Consider the following 23,444-nt stretch of genomic DNA (forward strand, 5'->3'; position numbering starts at 1 on the left):
GTTTCTGATGTTGCTGATGCTGCTGGATTGAGCGTCTCTCCCAGTCCTCTGTGCCAAAAACAAATCCCAGCGACCTTGGTGTCGTGCTCTTTAAAGTGATTGATTGATTGATTGACAAACTTGCCTGAGCACAGCTTGCTGATGAGGCTGCGCTGCCTCCGCACTGAGGTGCATATTTGGTATTCCAACTGTGTCTCGATTATGCAATCGTGCAGGAACAATTAGCCGCGGCATTTAACCAAATACATAATCAGCACGTACAGTCACAAAGGCAATTAATTAAAGTAAGAAAGCTCCCTTACAGCCGCACGTACAAACAGACACACACACACCAGTTAACACACATTCAATGCGTCCTGAGCTTGTTATGTAACTCAGCTGATCTCTCTGCAATGCTGCAACATGTGTTTGGAATCTCCTGCAGTCTGCTCCCTCTTCCCTCTAAAACTGTTACACTGTCTTCTCATCCTCTTGGTTCTGCTTTATTTCTTGCTCTTAATTCTTTCCTCTCCTCTCTCTTCCTTCTCTACAAACCTGCCTCCCACTGCCCCCATCCTCTGCTGCCTCCTTCCTTCTATTTTTTTTTATCTTATCTTTCCTCTCACTTCTCCCCTCGGTCTTTGTCTCCTCTCCCAGAGTCCATGATCCTGCTGGGCTCCATTGAGCGCGCCCAGCTCCAGTCGCTGCTCTCCCAGCAGCTCGGTCGGGCCAGACGGCTCGAGTACATCCGGGAGAGAGCTGTTGCAGAGAAGAAACGCCTGTCAGTCATTTCAAACCCCGGCAGCGAGGATGACGGCCCACGAGTCAGTCAGGAGGTCCGCTTCCAGGTCAGGGTCACTGCAGCTGGACAGTTGGGGTGTGGGTGGGGCAACATTTTGAGCATCATTATCTCTTTACGTGTGCAAGTCTTTGAAATACTTAATAAGACAAAGAAACTGGATCGAAGCTTGGTAGCCCATAAATAATTGGTCAAAAGTGGCTTCAATCAGACAGCAAAATTGGGGTTTCAAATGATAATAATTTTATTTTAAGTCATTTTCTTTATCAATCAATGAATCTGTCTAGATAACCAGTTTATTATACGATTGTAAATTTTGTCATTTGTCCATTGATTCACACTCTATAACCTTTAATGGCAAAGTGACAACATTGTCTGAAATATTTGCAAATTTCTTAAAACTCAAAACCTGAAATCTCTCGTATATAGAAGTACTCAGACCTTTAACTCTGTAGTTTTTTGAAGCACCTTTGGCTGCAATTACAGCTTTGTTTATGGCAGAAGTCTACAGGGACAAACTCCACTTGATTGCTTTTTCTTCTGACTCCAATCAACTTCTGGACACATTTCGAGGATAATTGAAGCAAACTGGATGCACCTGACCACAGTTAGCGGCGACACAAGGGACACACGAGGAGTTAAACACAAGACGCTGAATCCATAGTAGAGATTTTAGTTTTTAATATTCAACAAATTCACAAAAGAATTGAAAATTTTTTTTCACTAATGGGATATTTTGATGTAAATTGCTGGGGAGGAAAACGTTTTTTTTAATTAACAATTAAATCTACAAAACAATAACATGTGTGAAAGGGGTGGTTCTGAATTATTTATAAAGTCACTGTATCTGGTGCACTTAAAGATAAGCTTTAATTGGTGAAAGGCTTAAAGACAAAGCCTCATGATTGGATGGTTTAAAAGAGAGGAGGGCTTGTTTAAAGTGCGACAGTTACTCAGAATCACATAAACACATAAATCCTTTTCACACATGGACTGTAGAAAAGGTCCAGACAATTGGGTCCAGACATTCTCTGGATTTTGACTTTCAAATATGAAGAACACAGCAGGAGATTGTCTTGTTAAATACGTTCACAACAACACATGCATTCCCAGGTTAGAGCATGCAGGAGGTAAAGTATAATCACTGCCGGGGTAATGACGTGGTTATGTTTACACCACATGAGTTGGCTCTTATCAACCAAAGCTGTAAAATCTCAGTCTTTTACCAAGTAGACATTTTTGTCTGTGTCTTCTATATGAATGGCTCCTCTTTTTGATACTGATATTTTTGTAGTCTTTTTTTTCATTTTTGTCAGTTTTGCATCTGTTGCATGTGAGACATGTCATCAATGTGCCCACGTGCACACTATGAACTCTCTGGACAATATTATGATATACTCTCACATGGCTGAAAGATTCCAGAAATATTCAGCCCCACTGAATAATTTCAGGAGAACACTCAGGGTTTGCATGTGAGCAGCTACACTGTATATTTGTGAGCGTTGGAAGTTAAAAGCTCAGAGTAATAACATGTGTGATTAAGCCATAAATAACAGAGATGAGCAGATCAGGTTATAAAAGGATTTCTAAATTGGTTCCAGGTCCATTTGTGTACTGTGGTCCTCTTATTGTACATTTATCTCTCCTCTGTCTTCATTTCAATTCCACCCGTTTGCAGAGAGTGGTTGAGTAGAACACCCTGAGGCATAGATGTGGGGATGTGTGCGTGTGTATGTGTTGCTCATTTACCTTCTCTCGCTCCTCTTTTCTTTCGTCTCTCTGACTTCATACTGTCCTTCCAAGATCTCTCTTCGTTCCCTCTCATCAGCGTTTTTAAATTGTCACATAAGCCTCAGCAGATTATGCAGTGTGACTGTGGGATTTGATAGGCTATCTTTATATTGAAACTCTTCAGACGAAATGTTTTTATCATATATCAATTTAACTACTTATATGCTAAAGTTAAAAAAAAAAAAAGTGCCATTTTGTCTTGTGTCTTGTGTTTGTATCATCGGCAGAAGTCTCTCATCCGTGAGCAGCATCACCTCAGTCCTGAAAGCAAATGGAGTTTGGTGTTAAAGCTTTTCAATCGACTCACTCATCTCTGTTACGCCTTTAAAGCAGACAAGGAAACAACAAACCCTGCTGTTCTTTCATTTCAGAATCCCTTTGCAGAAGATAAAAAAGATTTAATTCATAAAAAGTCAGAATATTATAACAGATACTCCAGTTTGCTGGAGTCCAATTATTGAGAGTAAAATACCAGCCTATTGTATCAAGAATATTTCTGCATTCACTTATGGCTGACTTTACAGAATTACAGCTGAATATATCACTGACTAATTTCATGCAAGCATTTGATCTGTTAAGCATTTTATGATTGAAACTAAAATGTTCTCACGATTCAGAAATGTATTAAAGTAACCAAGGAAAAAGTTTTTCAGGTCATGCAATGTAACGCCATTAGACTCATGAAATGTTACATCAAGGCCAACATGAGAACACTTTGCTCTGAAGCTGCCTCCGTCTCTCCAGCTGTTTTTTCCTCCTCTTTCTTTATGTTCTTTTTCTTTTAGTAAGGGTGTTTTATCTTTCCTTCTTTTGATTTCCCTCCATCTCATCACTCAGTGGAAGAACATCCATTTGTCTAATGAGTTCCCAGTAAGATGAAGAATTTGATGTTTAAAGCAGGACAGCCATTTGGGAGTTTTAAGTGTTGTTTCTCATCTTTGTGTTTGTGTGTCTGTGCTTGTGTGTGTGTGCAATTAGATCTCTACTGAGGAATCATCCTTCAGTCCCACACGACCAATACCTCAGAAGCCCCTCAAACCTGCTCTGAAGAGAGCGTCTGTGGTTGAGCGACCCACTGAGATCCCAACCAGTAAGACACACATTCACACACACACACACACACACACACACACACACACACACACACACACACACACACACACACACACCCATCGAAGACAGTTTTCAAACACTAAACAGAATAAGTAGTTAAGACAGGAAACGGGGTAGATCTGGAGCACAGAATCTCTGCTAGCTTGTTGATCTACCGATAAGTTCTTATTTATTGGGGTTGTACCTCCCTGATGCGAATGTTTTTAATTGATGATTCTACTCAGAAACCTGTTTATTTAGGTGTTTTTAGTATGGGTAAGACTTTACATTGTAAGTCTGCCTGTCCTTGCCTCTGAGATCATTCACAGCTATGGGGAAATTTCCTCCAGATGTCATTTGTAGTCTTCACGATATTGAGTTATGTTTTACATTCAGTCTCAATGAAGGCTGCTAGAAAAACCTACCTGAATATCAATAACTGTTAATAAATATGGAGAACATGTCTCCACTTCCTCCCACTGTACAAAAATAAAGCCAAAGTATTGTAATTTGGTAGAGAACCTCTGCAATCAAACCTATAACAAGTCAAACTCAGCTGTCAATCATGACGCCTTACCCTTTTTTTATAGCATTAAACAAATCACAATGACAACATTTTCAGTCAAGAATTAGCACTTGAACAAGCAGCGTGATAAAACTAATTGAAATGATAGAAACCATCTCCTGGAAATTCCCATCTGCTAACAAGGAGGAGGAGGTCTTGACCTTTACTGCAGACAGCCACCAGGGAGAGATTCAAATGCTTTGACTTCACTTTACGGGAGTTTCCATGTCACCTTCATACACAGTCACTGACTGAGACGAGGGAAGTCTGATGCAATATGTCTCTGTGTCACTTTCAGATTCACAGGATAACTCGGGCATTGCTTTGAAGAACCTGTTTTGTGCCAGTCCAGACACAGAGGCCCTGGAGGTGAGAGTCATGTCCTCGAATACACCCATTAACAATGTCAACGTTACACAAACACACACACACACACACACACACACACACACACACACACACACATCATTGTGGCTCACATTCTGTCATTCACACTTTCTGTACACCCACAGAGTCCTATGCTATCTCTCACATACAGTCCTTCACACTCCACAGTACAGCACCTCCCACACACACTGTCTCACACACTCTCTCACACACTCTCACGGTATCTCAGCCTCAACATAAATCCTTTCTTACTTTGTCTCAGTCTTGCATCCTGCGAGGCTTTAAAGACAACTCTCCTGCACCATCCTGCTTAAGGCTGGTTTAATACAACTAAGGCTTCAGTTTATTTTGTTCCCAGCATCGCAGTGAATCGGTGCTGCGAGAAAAAATATTTTCTTTTTGCTTAGTAAAAAAGACAATGAGGTTGTTGTTAACGTCATGTGCTTATTTCTGATCATCTGGAAGAGAAACAACAACATGGAGAGCCCCGCGTCTCCTGAGCTCAGGAAGATGCCCAAACGAGTCAGGATATCCGTCGTGGTAAGAGCCACCGATCAGGGCTGCCCAAATGCCTGAAATCCGCCAGGCAACAGGTTCATCAGACAATCAACTGATTGTCACCCCGCCATTCCATTCCAGGGCTAATCCCAAATGCCGATGGCCGGGTTCAGCAACCTTGCCATTGTGCCAAAAAGCATTGAACATCCTCATCCTCGTCCAGCCTGTAAACCCGCCCACTGACCTTTCATGCCTCTAGTTTATCATGACATTGACCAAGCCTAGGATCCATCCAGCTTAATCAGTTTCCATTGGTCCTATGGTCGGTAAGGTTGAAGAGACCACTTGATCACCTTAATTACATAAAATGATTCCATAACCTTTAAAAAAAAACATCTCTGCTTATTGCAATAATCAGCAATATTTTAATAATATATTTTGTTGTTTTGCTACTTCATGGCGACATTCTTTTATTTCTATATGTATTTAATATGATAATTTATTTTATAATCTATTCCCATTTAAATACATTGGGTCTCCTTAAACATTTATTTTGACCCTGACTCTTAATTTGAATGTCTTCTGCTACGCAGCTCTTTGACATTTTATCTTACCATTATTTTGAGCGCTGTTTGTGAATTTCATTTGGTTATTTTAATTAACTCCAGATGAGCTTCCTGAAGTCAAATCAAATTTAGCTTTTCTCCAACCTGTGATCTCCCTCGGGGAAGCAGTTTGAACAGGTTGTAATCACCTACTGTCATCATACAGTTCAAATGTGGTTGAGTTATGGCCAAGTGGTCTAAGAGGACGAGGATGTTCAACCAAGCATGCTGTGCTGTCCATCATCTGCTGTGTCACCCGAGGCGTCCTATCAGTGACTGCCTCCCAGAGCAGGGCCCTTCCAGTTCCTGGAGTGACCCAAAGTCCCATCGCACTTGTGTGTTACACCTCGTCCTTAATGTTCAGGGGAGGGAGGGGGAAGGACCATACCGGGGCGAGTTCGTCTGTGCATGCAGCATTAAATATCAGGATCATATCTCTTCATTAGGACCAGGCAGGTATTTGAACGACACAGATCCAGCAACCGTGCAGATGAAATGATGATGCATGAGAAGTCCTGGGAGGTATTGGAAAACATCATCACAAACTGGGATGTCGCCTGCTGTCCAATTAACAGCAACCGCCTATGCTCCGGCAGCAACGCATGTCAATCATAGAAACGAGCGTCTGATTACGAATTGAGACAAATGATTCCTCGATACCAGATCATCCAGCGTTGCATGACAAATGATCCGACAACATCTGTTTTGGAAAATCAAACACTATTAAGCATTACATAATCAAGCATTCAGATCGAATGTGTCCCCACATTTGAAGTTGGTTGCTTATTAGCATCAATGATTTATTTATAATCCAGCTTTTCACATCAAACCAGTTTTCAAATTGATAATAATGAAATTGTTTTACTCATCACATAATATGTTATTTCATTCACTAGGAGCCACCACCCAGCTTAAAGAGTTTCTCTGGGGTGAGCATGTTAACCACCTTTGTTGTTAATGGCAATGCTGATAAGCATTGTCACAGCTTTGTTCTGATTTACTGTTTTAACCATCCAGACTTTATGCCATTTTTCAGAGAATGGCATTAATGTGTGTTAAAGGCATTATTACTGTGAATATCGATGCTGATTTGTTTTTGCAGTTTGGTAGGAACCAAACGTTGCACCAAGTGTATGCTGCAAAACACAATACAGGACTTTAGTGGGATCCATAGTACCTTAATACAAAGTCACATGTTTAATTAATCTCACAATTTTAATTTGTTATTGTTTGAGTCAAAACTCTGATTTCGTAGTTTAAAAAACGTCAGTAGTTATATGTTAACGATCTTTTTTTCCGTTTTCTATGGAATAATAAACTACAATGAAAATTGTAATTAATTTTAGTCCATAAACTTATCATTTCACAAAGTCACAGGATGGCGTTGCACTTAATACTGATAAGAACAAACTTAAAGTTACCTTTCCCACTCGCTCGTTACTACCAGAGAGCTGGAGCAGACTTCCTAGTTAAGTAACTTTTCCCAAAACCACTCGCACCTTTCTACTGACTTGCACATCTAAACAAATATTGACAGGCAGCAAATTAGATATTTTTTATGAAGGGTCCATTTCCTTGAACTAATGACTGACAGTTGCATACATCACAGTAGTTTCCAGCTGAAAAAATTGTTGCAACAGACAAAAACCATGAGCCCAGTGATTAAAAGATAGCTATCTCAAAAAGCCCGGTGTAAAGTGTTACCCTCAGTAGTTTATTCTACCATGTTGCTTGTTTCATATGTTACCACAGACCCTAATGGAAATGTTTGTCCCCGACATCACTTGAATATATACATAATACATGACCACACTCCTCTTCCTTCAGATTCTCAGTCATTGTTGTGTCAGTGTAACTCTATTAGCACAATTAATGATTTAGACTTGGGGCACTTAAAGGGCTCCATTAGTTTCACACGTCAGTGATGGTTATTGAAATCTGTACACATTTTCAATCATTCACAAGTACAGAGCCGTGTCAGATCATTCCTCATCTGCTGCTTCAGGGCCCGCATACAAACCAATGGTGTACAGCTGATAAATGACTCTGTGGTCTTAATCTTGTTCGTGAGGGAAAACACTGGCAACATTATGTTCTCAGATCAGGCATTGTTCCCATCAAATTCGTCCAATGGCTCTAAAAGGTTTTTCAACATTAGCACCAAATCCAGCTTAATTTGTTTAACATCCATATGTCAGTTTTCGGAAATGACCAGTCTCAGCTGTGAAATATCACAACAGAAAGTCCACATAGCACTTTGGCTCCTTAACCAGAGGCTTAGTGTGATTTGTTTAAGAGCCAGAGCATTCTTGTTCTTGCATGTATGTATATGGTTAATGTAGCCAATCTTCCTTCTGTGGCAAGGTTACGTAATTGGTAAACTCTAACGGATTGTACAATCAACTGACTTCATGAATAGCATCATTAGGTTGAGAATATCATCAGTGTGAGACCTTACCGAGGATGTAGACTGTAATAACACGGCGTGTAGTTTTTCTATTATTTCATTTCATTGAATCATCTATCGAGCTCATTTAATTGGCTCGGCTGTGAAAACGTAGCCAAGCTAGACTTTATTTCTTGCCTGCTCCTGTGGTTGCTGCACAGACTGTTCAAGTTTAACAGGCTGGCTCTGGAGATGCATCATAAATAAACCATCAGAAAAGTGAACGATGAATGAAAGCATGTTTGGTGCCTTTTCATCTGTTACTTATAAAGCGAAAATCACACGGCCACCCAAGGGCTAATGGCATCTACCAGAAGCACTTTCAACTTTAGGAAAGTTTTATTAAACATTAAGCAATGCATGAATTGACATAGACAATCAATCAGTACACCTTAAATGTCTTTGAATGTTTCATTGATGCTCTTGCATGAGCTTTAGTGAGGATTTAGGTGGATGAGTGTTGTTCTGTTGAGCTTCAGCTGTGCTACACCTATGACCTTAATGCAATCCATGCTTTACAATTACAAAGCAGTAGACAGACCAATTCTTAAAAAAGTGTAAGATCAGTAACAGAGAAGGCAAGCGGGAAGTGTCAAGTTTAGTTTTGTGGCTGCAAGACCATGGAGACTGTAATACTCTGGAGGAACTTAAATTCAAGGTGAATAAGAAAAAACATTTCTTGAACTGTATAAAGAAAACAATATCAAATATATTTAATTAGGGATAACATATCAATATCTAATACATTAAATAGCACAAATGAGTGCCTTTATGACTACATCTGAAACCAACCTGCACCCTTGTTTTTAGATGAAACCTTTTAGTTCCTGAGATAAAATATGAAATCCGTTTCTTTAGCACAAAACTGTTCCAGCATCTGACATGCAAAATAAATCTTAGAACCAATGTAGGCATAACCTTTGCAGAATGCTATTTGAGATGCCACCATTGTTATGTCTGATTTTATTCACTGCATATACATCCAGTGGCCCTCATCTACCACAGATTGTTGCAGTTCAATAAATTCCAGTGATTTGTTAAGTGTACAGGGGCAAATGATATGGTCAGTGCTGAGACAGATGGTGTGTTATTAGCCCAGAAACATGTTAGTCATTATTGCCTTGCAGTGAGCTACTTAGTATTGAACCCCTGTAGCACTGGGTGTGTGTGTGTGTGTGCATTTACAGTGCCATGAGCCAGTGGACCTGTTTTCTGTTGCACGAGGCAGCAAGGAATCCTGATTACACTGTTGCTCTGAGTCCTTCGAGGCTCTTTGAGCCAGAGCAGGAATACGTACAAACAAATCTATCTTTTCTTCTTTTTTTCTTCTCCCAGGACTTCACACGAGAGGAATCAAGTTATTTCTTTCCCTCCTTCCTCTTACTTCAGCTGCACTCTCACAGTATTTTTGTTCCTGGTTCCAGTTTCATCTCGGGAGCTCGGCTTCACGCTCTTCGTCCATCTTTACCACTTCTTTAAAGCCCGCCCCCCCTTTTTTTGATCTCTGTCATCTCTCCTTTCCTCCCCTCCCGACCCATCCTTCCATCTAGGCTGTGAAATATTGATGCAGGGTAAATGACATCAGTAGGTTTGGAGAAATAATGCCGCCCAGCCTCTCAGTCTTTCCTCACTGTTTTTCTCATTATTTTTTTCTACCTCCCTCTTGCATCTTGTCTCCATGCTTTATTTATGATGTGGGCTTATTCTTCTGGAGTTTTCTTTTGTTTCTTGGAGAATGTGTGTGCATCTTTCTTGTCATACATATGCACTTACATGAAAATACAGTCGCTTGATGCAGGAGAGAACAGACGAGCTGTGGCATTTGTGCCCTCTTTACTTGTGGCATTAACAATGTTTTGTTTGTTTGTGTGTAATGAACCCTCTTTCTAGTTTCCCTAACTTAGGTCAGGCGAACTGTTTGGCTTTTAACACTTTGCTGCATCAGTATCCCCCTCAAAAGCCAGGGACACAAACCACAGACTGGTTTAGTCTTTTATTTTATACAAATTGAAAAATCAGTCAAAGAAATTGATGGATAAGTTTACTGTGAGATCAGCACATCTTAGAGCCTTTTACAGCTCTGGTGAAGAATGGTCCAAATAATGTGAAGGAAAGCAGGAATAGCTGGAGACGAAGGGTTTGACATTAGCAATTTGGCCAAGCTAAAGGAAACAGGATTCCACCCTGTGTCTGACTGGTTTATCCCACATTATCATGAAAAATAACTGCAGAATTTCACAATTATAGATGGGGCAGGGAGATAATGAGCTGAGTCGTTGTGACATCTGGAGCCGAACTGCTGAGGCCAATTACACACATTTCAGTGTTTTTGGCATCCAGGTGCACTACATTTATGGACATTCTGTTATGAATGCTAATGTCAGGGTGTCCCGGTGGCTCACATTGGTACAGCATGTTCCACATAGGAAGGCTGAGTCCTACCACAACCGTTAAGGTTTGAATCCAGCCTGGGTCCTTTGTTGCAAAATGTCCCCCACCACAGAAAAGGCTGTCTTTCTATTGTTCAGAGCAGAAATAAAATATATGCTCGTTTTTTCACCATAAATTTGAAATTTTATATTGCTGCTTGTTCCTGCTTAGACAGTTGTGATGTAATTGCTCAATTAGTTTTTCTGCATCATTAAAATGAAACATGTGGTACCTCACAAACTGTTAGTTGTTGCTAGATGTTGACACCTTGTAACTTATAGTTAGAGTAGTCATGTGGCCCATTTAGATTAAATAATAAATTGGGCAATGGAATATATCAGTGTTGTGAGGATCCATCACCAAAACAGTCCACATTCAAATAATAAAAGAGACTACAGTAGACTATACTTTTTAAATCATACAGAAAGGGGATTTTCTTTTAGAATTGTAATAGAAGGCAGTGATTATTTAATTTGTCATGGACAGTGGCTCCATTTAAATTGTCTTTCAGCTATCTGGAAGCAAGAATATTCAGAGGACTGGTTTTCTCCTTTACCTGAATTTGTTCAGACAACCCATTAGAGATACTCAGGAGAGAGTGACCTTGTACAGAAAAGATGAGTTTGACATGCTGTCTCTAATTTGTTTGAGGTGGAACGGATTTGATGCCTCACGTCTGATGCTCTCGGGTTGAGGAAGTCGCTGCAGGTTTCAGACTGTCAATGCAAAGATTCACGATATTAAGAAAAGCTTTGTCACTCAGATACTCATGCGTATTCAGTGATTTCAGCAGCACTCCCCATATTACAATACCACATAATTTTCATCAAGATACACTACCCACGATTTCACACGTTTCACATCGCAGCATTGCTTTTTGCACACACCACTGTGGTTTGAACAAAGTCATTAATGCTATTATTTCACAATTGTGTTAAACTCTCTGCAATCCAATCAGATACACAGACAGGCCAGTAATGGAATGTGAAAGCAATAAGCAAAGAGAGCATTGCCTGCACATGAGTGATAACTAATGATTGCTGCAATGTTCCCCTGTTGCACCATGTAATGTGTAGTAAAGGCAGCAGTTAGACGGCAACAGACTCTAAAATGAGCCTCTTCTCTCCCTGAAAGTTATACTGATAGAGACAGAGCAGGGTCTTAATGATACCGAGGCTATTATCAGAAAAGTCTTAAGACAATAATACAGACTGCTTCCAATGGGCCTTGTACTGAATTAAGAGCTTGAACAATGTTAACTACTCTCGCTACTCCCATTGTGTTTTAGATAATCTGTGTTCTTTGTGTATTTTTAAAACAGAGTATTGCATTTGATTCACATCACAGATTCATACGTACTTTTTCTCTTACATTCAGCGGATACTGATATGTTGCAGGAGGTTGTATCTGTACTTGAAAGACATCAGTCAAAGACAGTTGGTGCTGCAGCGATACGTCCCCCTCGGCTATCGTCTGATGATGAATTAGCCTCTGAGGGCAACAGCAAATATTTGGGGCTTCTAGAGGAGATGATATAGATACTGGCCAAGTCTTCTGTTCACCGCACAGTGTTTACTGTCCAATTAGTCTCTTTTGTCACTCAAGTCGAACGTTCCCCACACACAACACAAACAGTGATACCTTTTGCAAGGGTTTTAGATCCAGACGACATTTTGGCGCATCTCTGTTAACAGCTCTCTGCTCCCGAATGCAGATAAATTCCAAAGCTGATAGCCGATGCATTTAGGTCAATGTGTTCTATCTCTTTTTCGCTCCACATAGACCGTTTACCTGCAGGCAATGTGATTGGTCAAACTAGAAACGGCCTACAAATCTGTCCCTCTCCGTCCCTGTTTGTAGAGATTAAACAGATAGAGATACTTCTAATAAACCCACCAACTGTAAAAGAATAAACATTACAATAAGTTCAAGAATGTATTTGTATCATTATTCAGTGGTTTCCTGCAATGCAGATAGTTGTGGTTAGTTTTCCCTGGCCTTAGGAGTTATTTGTCTCTGAGATTCCTGCTGGCAACCCACTATAATTTAAATTAGTATGTGCTCCTCAAAGCATTAAAATACTTTGAAGTCTCCTGACTGTGAACTCAAATTTGCACAGACAGTGGTTACCAGACCCAGTATCCTCATGACTATCTAACTTTGCCTGTAGCGCCAACATCAGCTTATTTGTCATGGCAATATCTTAGGTCTTGGATGGATTGCTGTGATATTTTGGATAGACATTCATAGTCCTCAGAAGAAAAAACTAAAAAACTTTGATCCCACTTGCATTTCACATGGTGCCATCACTTTTGTCCAAAAAAGAAATTTTTCAGACAGAACAAGGATTATTTTTGCAACACTCAGTCAGGCCTCTCAGCGCTCTTGTTGTTGTTGTGAATGCAGTGCATGAAGCAGTCTAACTTTGCTGATTAAGTTCAATTCACTTGCATTGTGTTGGGATGGCTGCAGAATCTAAAGACGAGCATACTTCATAGCCTGACCACATAAAGCTGAGGCTCTCCGCCTCCCAGAAAAACTGTGGTGTAGTATATTCTGTAATCCTGGACGAACTAACCCTGTGAACTGACCAGAGGCAGATTTTAGATTTAGAATAGAAGAAAGTATGCAGAGCCTTCCCTTCAGAAATTGAAAGTGTAAAAAAAGTCCTCACCATCAGCCCTTCAATCTACTAACACAATGGAAGTGGATCTACTGTAGCCAGAATAAAGAGGGCACTGTCCCAGAGAGGAGGCTCATCTTTATCCAAACTTCCACAGTAATACTCTTCAAAATAGCTTTAGCTGACTTCACTGTCCTAGAGTTTGTGTGTGTGATGTTGCGGGGTGGTAGATTGTTCCCTGCTGACCCAGTCTTGGAGTGTTGTCACTGATTGGATGATCTGGTCACCGGATGGAAGTAAAGATGGATCACTGCGAGAGGAAGGAGGGAAAGTAAAGGAAGGGAAGCAGACCTTTCTAATCTTCGTCTGGTCACAGGAACAGCACTGCAAGCATTACAGCTTCATCAGCCTATTGTCAGCACTCTGCACCCACACGCACACACTTGCCACTGATTCAAATCTCATTTGAATATGCCCACACAGTTCCTCTGATTTCACTGTCAGTCACATTCAGACTCACAAACTTTACTCACTGCACACACAGTCACACACATGCCTGCGCACACGCACACACATTTCTACCTCACTGATGTATCTAGAAACAGAGATTTGTTCTCTTAATAGAGCAGCTAATCTCTCTGAAAGCACCTATTTTAAACAATCTCTCTCTCTTTCCCCACATCTCCATCTACCTCTCCCTCTCTTTCCCCCTGTCTCCTTTTCTCTGTCTCCGTCTTAGAAAAAACACCTCCTTCCACAAGCAACACACATAAAGTGATTTGATCTTACCATCTTAATTTAATTTACATTCTGACCCTGGAACAACAGTGACTCTTGGTGACATTCAGTGTGCCCTTATGTTGTGCGACAAGCAGAATGATCAGTGAGACAGCAGTGATAAAGTGCAGTGTGTGTGTATGTGTGCATGTGTGCCGATTTGCATATGCCTGTGTAATTTGTCTCATCATCTCCAGGCACTACAGGCCTCTGTCTGCTTAATGCTACAGTAGGCCACCTCTTTGCTTCCCTTTGGCAACAGTTTCTAGGGTTACCGACAAGTCAGCCTCCACAGCGATAAGGATAAATGAGCTCAGGGCTCCCATCATGCCCCGGGGTCACATGCACACTCTGCCTCTCTCTCTCTCTGTCTCTCTTTAATACTCGCATGCAGATGTGCATCATTCCTGAGAAGATAAATACCTGTACTCAGGCACATGACCTAACACTTTAAAATATAATTTCATAGCCCATCACACTCATAAAGAGTTGCATACACACGCCGTGGGGACGTTCTCACACACTTGTTTGCTCTGTACATTTCCAGGACTTCTGCAGTGTTCTCTTTGCCTCTGAGTAAAGAACAGGGTTGGTGGTTTGACTCCAGCATGTCAAATCTTGTCAGCTGGGCAGTTATCACGCGGAGGATCCGTGATTATAATGATCAGCTGTTCTGTCATCTCATACATCACATCCCCTGCACTCATTAGATGTACTGTAGTCGCGCTTTCAGTCACTCATTCCATTTCAGTCTCAGCACTGTGGCACCGTAGAACGCTTATGATGTGATGCATGGGTGATAATATCTTTTCAATGTGTCCTTTTACCAGAACTGAAAAGTTCATGTCTATGTTTATCCAGATTAGAAACTGGACAACATTGTTTATTTCATCACCGCTCATGTTTTTGTTTTGTACTTTGTGTTTTCTGTACTGACTAATCTTCCATTCCTCAATCTGTGCAGGATGATGGAGATTTGGAGGATGACATGACCATTAGAGAGGTAAGATGGACGGTCCTAATCGATGTGTTGGTGAAATTATGAAGGAGAAATTTATGTTTGCCATTTACAAGCTTATGAGGTTCAATAATGAAGGTTTCGAAGAAATGTTGATTTGCCATGATGATGTGACTTCTGTTTGTCAACAAGAAGAAGAATATGTTGGCACCGCTTTTGTTGGGGTCTAGATCTGGATGTGGATTACTATAGAGGCTTCAGAACCCTTATGATGTGGGGAAATTCTTGTTTTATATATACAAATGAGAAGTCCTCCTCTTTGGTTGAGTGAAGAAGAGGAGAACATCAACCAATCATTTAAAAGTTTTTATTTGGAAAAAGTGTGAAAACAAAAATGCATCACTGCCACTATGATTAGTTGTGATGCCAGACTGCCTGAAACAAGTTTGTGTTTATTTGTCCTTCGCTGTGTAAAGGCCTTCAAAAAAAGATAGAATATGACTAAACTTATTTTCTATAACTGTTATCAAGCACATTGGATACTTGGTATCCATCTTCAAAACCGTCAGATTGGTTTCACTTGTACCTCAGCCTGCACTTGATGCCATCACGCTCTGACACTCCCTGCTTTTCGGATTCCTCAATAGCCCAAGAAAGAGAGATTACCCTGGAGTCTTATATTTTTGGATATGACATCATTCATAATTCATCCATCAACAGCACCTCTCATTTCCTCTCTGTCAGCCGCACATTCCTCACATTCTCCACCTCCATCCCCTCTTTTCTCTCCCAGTATCACTCATCATTCACCTCTCAGGCAGTATGTCTAGCGTGTCATCGTGTCTCACTACGTCTCCCTCTCTGGTTCGCCATTCACCTTCCTCACAGTTCTTCACGTTGTAGGTCCCATATGATTTATAGAGTCGTTCAGTGTAATGTCCGGTCCATTGATTGTCTATCAGAGGGAGGTGATTTATTAGGAGGTGGTTTGGGATTATTTGATGCCTGACACCAGACATATAGACGTTGTCTGTTAATAACTGCTACACAATCACTCAGTTTATAGTTAGTCAGAAAAGTGAATGTTTGGCCGAACTAGCCAAGCTATAAAACTGTCAGTCAACATCTTATTAAAGATGAAATTTAAGTCAGTTTCATCTCAGATCAGATGGTGCAGTTTATTTGATTAGGGATGAATTAATGAATTAATCAACACTTCAGGGCCTGTTGAAGGTGACAGATCTTGTGTTCCTCTTTTGTTGTTAAACGTATAGTGATGTTTTATTTTCATCACCCTTTCCTTTATTCCTCTGTGTGACATTCAGATTGCAGAATGGGAGGAGCAGCAGCTTGATGAGCAGGTCAACTTCAACAACTGCAAAATCGACCCCGCCCCATTCCAGCTGGTGGAGCGTACGTCTCTGCATAAGGTATGACTGGAAATGCATATAGAGTGAGTGAGTGAGTGAGTGAGTGAGTGAGTGAGTGAGTGAGTGAGTGAGTGAGTGAGTGAGTGAGTGAGTGAGTGAGTGAGTGAGTGAGTGAGTGAGTGAGTGAGTGAGTGAGTGAGTGAGTGAGTGAGTGAGTGAGTGAGTGAGTGAGTGAGTGAGTGAGTGAGTGAGTGAGTGAGTGAGTGAGTGAGTGAGTGAGTGAGTGAGTGTGTGTGTGTGTCCCTCATGACTCTGATTTTGATAGATTGTGATTCCTGTCGTATAACACCTTCAATTACTGGATCATGTGCATCAGCAAAAACGCCAAGGCAGCTCAAAATTATTATCAAAATAATTTACATTAAGTCAGAAATAGGCAGTCAGCAAGATACATAAAAGTAAAGAAACACAGAATATGTTTAAAATAGTCAAATGAAAGATCATACTGATAAAACCGTAGAATGAAGTATGACCACACCATCAATCCAGTGTTAGATAATAATATTCTAGGATTTAATAAAAGACAGAAAAGTTGAGTAGGAGTAGACTTTCAAAAAACTATGTTGTGAGCTGAAAGGTATTAATAGCCATAGTTCTGGATAGTTTTTGTTTGCTTAATGTGTAATTACAAAATGATTGAAAGCAGATCATTATCCTGCAACAATAAAGAGGATTTATTTGACCACAATGACACACTTAAAGAGAGATAAAGTTATTTTAAGTTATGGTGTGTAGTACAGTACACCAAAAAGGATCAGAGAAAACCTATAAACTAACTGCTGGAATAAGTAGTTTATTTGCATAACCAATTTACCCTTTAAACTACAGATGTACCAGTCCAATAACTATATCGGATATTGGTCTGATATGAACTCAGCCAGCTTGATTGGTAACATGCATGTGTTACATCATGCATCGGCTGTCTGTCAGTGAGCAATAATCAACACTTCTTTATAATTATATGGCCGATATAGATTCAGTTATATTCCACTGCTACATACATCGAGTCGCCGGCTTGGCATTAGCTTGTACCAGCAGCACTCTAGCAGTAGGCTCGTTAATTCCAGAGCAAAATGCGCAAAAATCGAGGTCCAGAAACCCACCACATAATTCTTACGGATTTAAACTTCTCTCAGATTGTTTGTGAAGAAAGAGCAGGTGCAACATCATCTGTATAATATGGTCCACTTCACTTGTATTATATTACTTATTCATAGAGCTTTGCTTACTATGTACAGTTCATGAATATTCTAAAGTGCTACTGGCCTGTGGGTGCAAGAGTCCACGGTGGAAGGTTAACATCGTTCATCCATTACATCTTCAGCATTTTTTACAATAGAAAACATTTCTTCTCACACTGAAACGTTTTGTGTTACATGGAACTTGAAGTGTATATCTGAGGCAAACTTGACTTTAACACTTCAATTCTCCTGGTTCTCCTGTTGTTACCTTGAAGGAACATGATAACACGTTAGTAATCTATAGTTGTGTAGAAGTCATTAACACTTGTCCCCTTGGTCCTCAATAATCTCAAAGAAATGCCTTAACCCAATCCTTACCTTTAAAACTAAACCTAATTGTGACCTAAAACCAAATCTTAACTATCAAATCTTAGTTCAGGGCAGTCACCAATCTTTTGAAGTATTTTTTTTTTTATTTATTTGACTGGTTATTCCATTGTAGTTTAAATGTCCCAGTGACTATTGTAAGTGTCATTCGTTGAGATAAGGGACTGGTCTTGTTCGCCCAAAATATTAAGCCCTGACTGGACCAGTCCCTTATTGGCAGCTCTCATGTTACTAATATCTCAGATGATTGCTGGCTGCTGAGAGGCTAGACTTGCCTAATAGGACTCTGGCTTTAGTTCTTAAAAACTTCACATACCCACACAGTCACTCTTCCTACCAAGCACGCACACAAACACCCACACTGACTTTCTGGCTCGCCAGCGGCTGTGGCAGCGCCTGACGTCTTCCATTCATAATGCTACCTGCGCTACCCCACCCCCTCTCCATCTGTTGTCCACTGGGTTCTATGTGAATACTCTTTAAACATTTAAGAGAGGGATCCTGCACCAATCCATCTCGCTCCCCTTCCTCCACTGCACACTGCCAAAAGCCAATACCACGCACAATCTCCTTCAGCATATTAAACTAAACCCCCCTCCACCGCGGCCGTCGCTGGGTACAGGCATGTGTGTGAATGTGTGTGTGAGAGTTATTCTTTCTACATCTGAGCTCCACTCTCTTTGGAAGGCCACTCTGAATCTGGCTACCATTTAACCAATGCCATTTACTCTTCTTGTTGTTGTGCATTTGTCTGCAGGCCCTTTTGTAAATGTTATGTGGAATATTTACATAACAATATGTTGCTCTGGGTTTTTTGCCCGTGGGCCGCCGTCAGTTCATTTGAAGTAGTGGCTAACAGGAGTCAAAGCAGCCCTCACTTCCATCATTTTCCTATTCCTCAGGAATGTTTTGATCAAATTAGTTTGATTTAAAAAAAAAAAAAAAAAAAATATCATAGTGTTGGTTCAATCCAAATAACGAAATACAAATCAGTGAGTAATGAGAGTAAACCATGTAACCCAGTAAAGTTTTGAGTTACATAACTACTAACTCTGGAACATGATTACTGAAGACAGTGTTTTAGTGACGGAGGTGGAGAGCAGTTTGCAGTTTGGCCTGAGAACTCCCATAGGTTTAAAGATATAATATGTAGTAATTCTTGATTAAATTATCTAAAAACCATCTATGTTATATATTTTGTTTGCTTATCTAGTTACATTAGGTAACAGGACATTTCTTTTGGTAACTTCTGTCATTTGCTGCGTAACAAGGATATATATTTTATACATTATCTCATACAGTTTTATTGGTGAAGAAAACAACCGTCGAGATGTCATGCTGCTTCTCGACATCATCGAACTAGCTCTTTTGTTACTGATTTGATTGAGAGACCCCTAGTGGCCGAAGTTACATATTGTACATTTAACTGGATTGACACCTGATAAGTGTCAAACGCATAGAATTATTTCTCGTATTTATTGAATTTCATTGGAATATTTGGTGACCCCTCATGCCCCCTGTGGAAACGTGTGCATTGTTTGTTTGTCAGGTTATTTATTCACTTTTTAAATATATTTATTCCTCCAATGGCGCTGAGACAAATAGGTGAAAAATGAAACTCGTATCAGTGCGAGATATCTTCCTTCAGTCAGATACAACTGAGTGTAAGAGGACGGCGTTTGTCGCAACTTAAGTTTTGAGAGACTCCAGTGAAAATTAAGGAGCAGAAAGTAAATATCAATGTCCAATCCTTCAATTGAATCTGGTTCAAATAAAAGGTGTTGACAGTGTGTTCTGTGGATTATCCAGTGTGACAGTATCGATGTCTCAGGAAAAGTACTTTTAGTGGATGTGGAATAGAAACTGTCATATGTATATATTTCTCCCCTTGAAGTGTAGTTTTTATACTGATAGGGATTAAACTGCTAGATATAACATGTTAATCGGTGAGCTTAAGACGCAGTGTCAACCAAAAAGTGAATACGTTATTTTTTTTTGTCAAGCCCTTATTCATTGCTTTGACCATAAAATGTATTTATTTACACACACTATATTGGGACAGTGTCTTGGAGATAAAATATCTAAAAACATACAGGGAAGACACAAAAAGTAAGAAAAAAAAAGTTTATTTTATTTTGTAACTTGGGTGATTTGACCCAACTGTACCCATTTTAAGTATTCATGAGTAATGATTGAGATGTAGTGTCTGGCACTGGCGCTGCTCTATTCAAATTAAGAACACATTTCCCACAGTTCCCAACACTATGTATTTTTCATTTTACAGAGAACAAACACTGTGTATGAGTTCAGTGTCAAATGTAACAGAGGTTGAAGCCTGCTGGTCTGAGTCTGCATTGTCTCTGATTACATGATCAGTTGAATCTAAAACACTATTAATAGCATTTTAATCAGTTTAATCAGTTGAAATAGATGAATGGTTTGAAATGGAGAAGAGCCTACACCGTCCCCAGAGCAGCTACAATATCCTCCTGTGGGGGAACTCTCTGAGGGATTACATTACAGCTGGTCATTGACTAAAAACACTTAACGGTGTTTTCCTTGGCACAGCGTTCGCACATTGGGATCAATTTCAAATGTCCCAAATGTCTGTTCTGGCTAAGAAGAAAGTCCCATTAATCACTTAAAGGGTCTAAAGCAAACAAACAAAAACAAACTGTTGGCATCAGTTCCTGCAACCTTTCTGCTCTGCCACTTCAGTTTTTGACCTCCCGAACTTTATACTTTTAGCTGCACGCTGCCTCACTCCCTGCGGTAACTCTAGTGGTGAAGATATGATTAAATCAAACTTTGATGACTCTAGTGGGCAAACTGAGTGATGAGGTCAGCCTATGAAGATCTAATGTATGTGTATAATAAAGCAAAACAGAGTCATAGGAGCATAAAAACCCTTCATTTTTAACAAACAAAATTTAAGAATACAGAAAAGGATTGACAGAATTGACAGTATTCACACAACCTTTAAGCATTTTTTTTTTTATTATTCCACAGAAATGATTCGTATTGTTATTTAGAGACAAAGGAATTTGTTCATCATGAGTCACATTCAGTAAACACAGATACAAAAAGGTTTGACAGTCGGCAGTTCGCAGATTCAAACAATGGTCATACTTTGATGATTCTGAGAGTTGCCAGTTTATGGCCCATAACTAAACTGATGTAAATTGACTTCAGCGCCGTTGATTGAAATAGGACCTGAAATGTATGATGCCAGAGAGTGTGCTTTAACATTTACAATTTGAATCTGACCTTATTCATGAGACAGCTGTGAGGTTCATGTGTGGTCATCACTTTCACAGGCTCCTATCTGCAGCTGGAGTCAACACATCAGTACTAGACCTTAAAGATCCCTCCCAGATATTTGTTTACCCCTTTCCAAGAGTGATCGTTAACATTAAGCTGAATGTGTGACTAGTTAAGTGAATCCATCGTGAATGAAGTTGTCATTGAGGGATAATTGAATCACTGGTGCATTTCCCTAACAGAGCCTCATACTTTATCATCTCTGGTTTGTTCTGCTTTCCAACCACCTGTGCTCTTCTCCTGCAGACCCACACCATCTTCTCGCTGCTGGGCCTCGACCACGCCTACGTCACCAGCATTGGACGCCTCATTGGGGTGGTTTCCCTCAAAGAAGTAAGATTCTTCCTGAGGAATTGTTTAGTATTATCACATCATTATTACGGTGCCCCTTTATGTCGTCTCCTCATTTGTTGTTTAATGGTTTCATAACTCATGAATCTAAATTCATATTTTTCTGTGAATGTCTTTATTCAAGCCTTATCTAAAAAGTCGTGACTGTCATTATTTATACAGGCGGCGTATTCACTGCTTTTGTCAAAACCACAGTCGGTACCATCAGCAGCTCTGTCACCGCGCTGTACACTCACACAAAGACATTTCAATCAACACCGATTCCTCGTCCCTCCGCCTGTTATGTTGTGTGACAGACAAAAGGCTGCTTAATATTGCCGTCTCTCTCTGTGTCGTCTCTCTGCCCGCTCTCCGCTCCCCTCCTTCCAGCTGCACAGCTTCACAAACAACTGAAAACCCCTCACTCTTTGTGAATTGGACAGGAAGTGGCGAGAGAATTGTTGCTAAGTGCAGCGCTGCCTGCTTGTCCCTGACATTTAGTCTTTTTTTTGTTGTTGTTCTGCATGCTACCAGCAGACAACAAAAACCCAGCAGAGGCAGATAAAGTGCAGCCTCTCAGTCTGTCACACACACAGACACGCTGTTATATCATGGCCTCTCTGGTCCATATAGCAGAGAGGAATCAAAGGGAGGCTCTTGTGCATGATTAGAGTTTATTATTTCCACAGCCTTCAGACATTATTCTTTATCTGTAGAAACCAAACTCTGCACCCTCTCCAAATGACTTATCCCGGCCAAAAGGAAGCAATAGGAGACGGAATCACAGCGACATTATTTCAAATTCTTCAGGAAACTGTATAGTGTTTTTCTACACGTTCAAATCTAAGGATGTTTATTTCAGAAGCCATATACACTCAATGTACATACATTATAATGCTACATCAATTTTATTGTTATTATTGTTATTATAGAGTTAAAGGTTGCAACAACGAAAAAATAGTGGGAAAACAGGGAAGTCTAACCTGATCTATTAATGTAATGGTCACACATAAGTTGACCACGGTATTGATACGGCCACAGATGTCGTCCTATCCTTCCTTACTTAATTTTCTCTCTCTTGACCTCTCTGAATCTTAATTGACTGGATACATGGTTGAAAAAGGGAACATAAAGTAGCCTAGTGGGGGGAGGAACATTAAAATAGCTACTAAGATAAGACTATTGGTTTATATTGATATACAGTTCATCATCCTGACCAGATGTTAATGATTTATACAGTTCATCATTGTAAGATCTGTTTGTGGTGCTCACAGAACCACAACAGTACATAAGTGATATTTGTTTCATACAGACTGAAACACAAGCAGGAATCAAAGCTAAGTTTCTCTGCTCACTTCACCAAAGCTGCTGTAGTCTCAACCACTTTTTAATCTCCTCTAACAAACTGTGAGCTTGAACATTTCCAAAAGGCAGTATGTGCCGAGGCAGAGGCCGGTCTGACCCAGTGTGTGGTCATTTTTTAAGGCCCATTTGTTGCTGCTGCTGTGTGTAGGCGGCACACAGAGATTAATGGAGGTGCAGTCATTTCTGCCTCTCCTTTCTTTTCTACTCTTATTCCAGAAAGTGTTTCAGAAAACCGCAGCAAGAGTCAAAGACACTCTGACTCTCTTTCCGGTGCACCCTACCATATGACCAAGACCTCCCTTTATGACCAGCCACCCGTTTCATATGGGAAAAGATACTCCAGTTTGAAATAGAAAAATCCCTGTGGGCCTGTGAATCAGACTATAAACTCCTGACATTATCTAACACTGTAGAGCAAGGCTAGTGCCGTGTCAGGGTTAGCAGTTCCATTTCCACTGCGGCCACCAATGTCAAAACTGT

General features: G+C 40.3%; 1 protein-coding gene across 1 annotated transcript in view; it reads left to right on the forward strand.

The window, feature by feature from the left end:
* The window catches only part of clcn2c (chloride channel 2c), a 134,873-nt gene that overhangs the window by 106,846 nt on the left and 4,583 nt on the right, over positions 1-23,444 (forward strand). The window contains 7 exon segments of the mRNA XM_053422892.1: positions 637-827; positions 3,548-3,659; positions 4,525-4,595; positions 5,079-5,153; positions 14,957-14,995; positions 16,276-16,380; positions 21,516-21,602. Of these exon segments, the coding sequence (XP_053278867.1) occupies positions 637-827; positions 3,548-3,659; positions 4,525-4,595; positions 5,079-5,153; positions 14,957-14,995; positions 16,276-16,380; positions 21,516-21,602 (680 nt within the window).

The sequence above is a fragment of the Pleuronectes platessa genome, chromosome 5 (assembly GCF_947347685.1).
Source record: "Pleuronectes platessa chromosome 5, fPlePla1.1, whole genome shotgun sequence".
NCBI lineage: Eukaryota > Metazoa > Chordata > Actinopteri > Pleuronectiformes > Pleuronectidae > Pleuronectes > Pleuronectes platessa.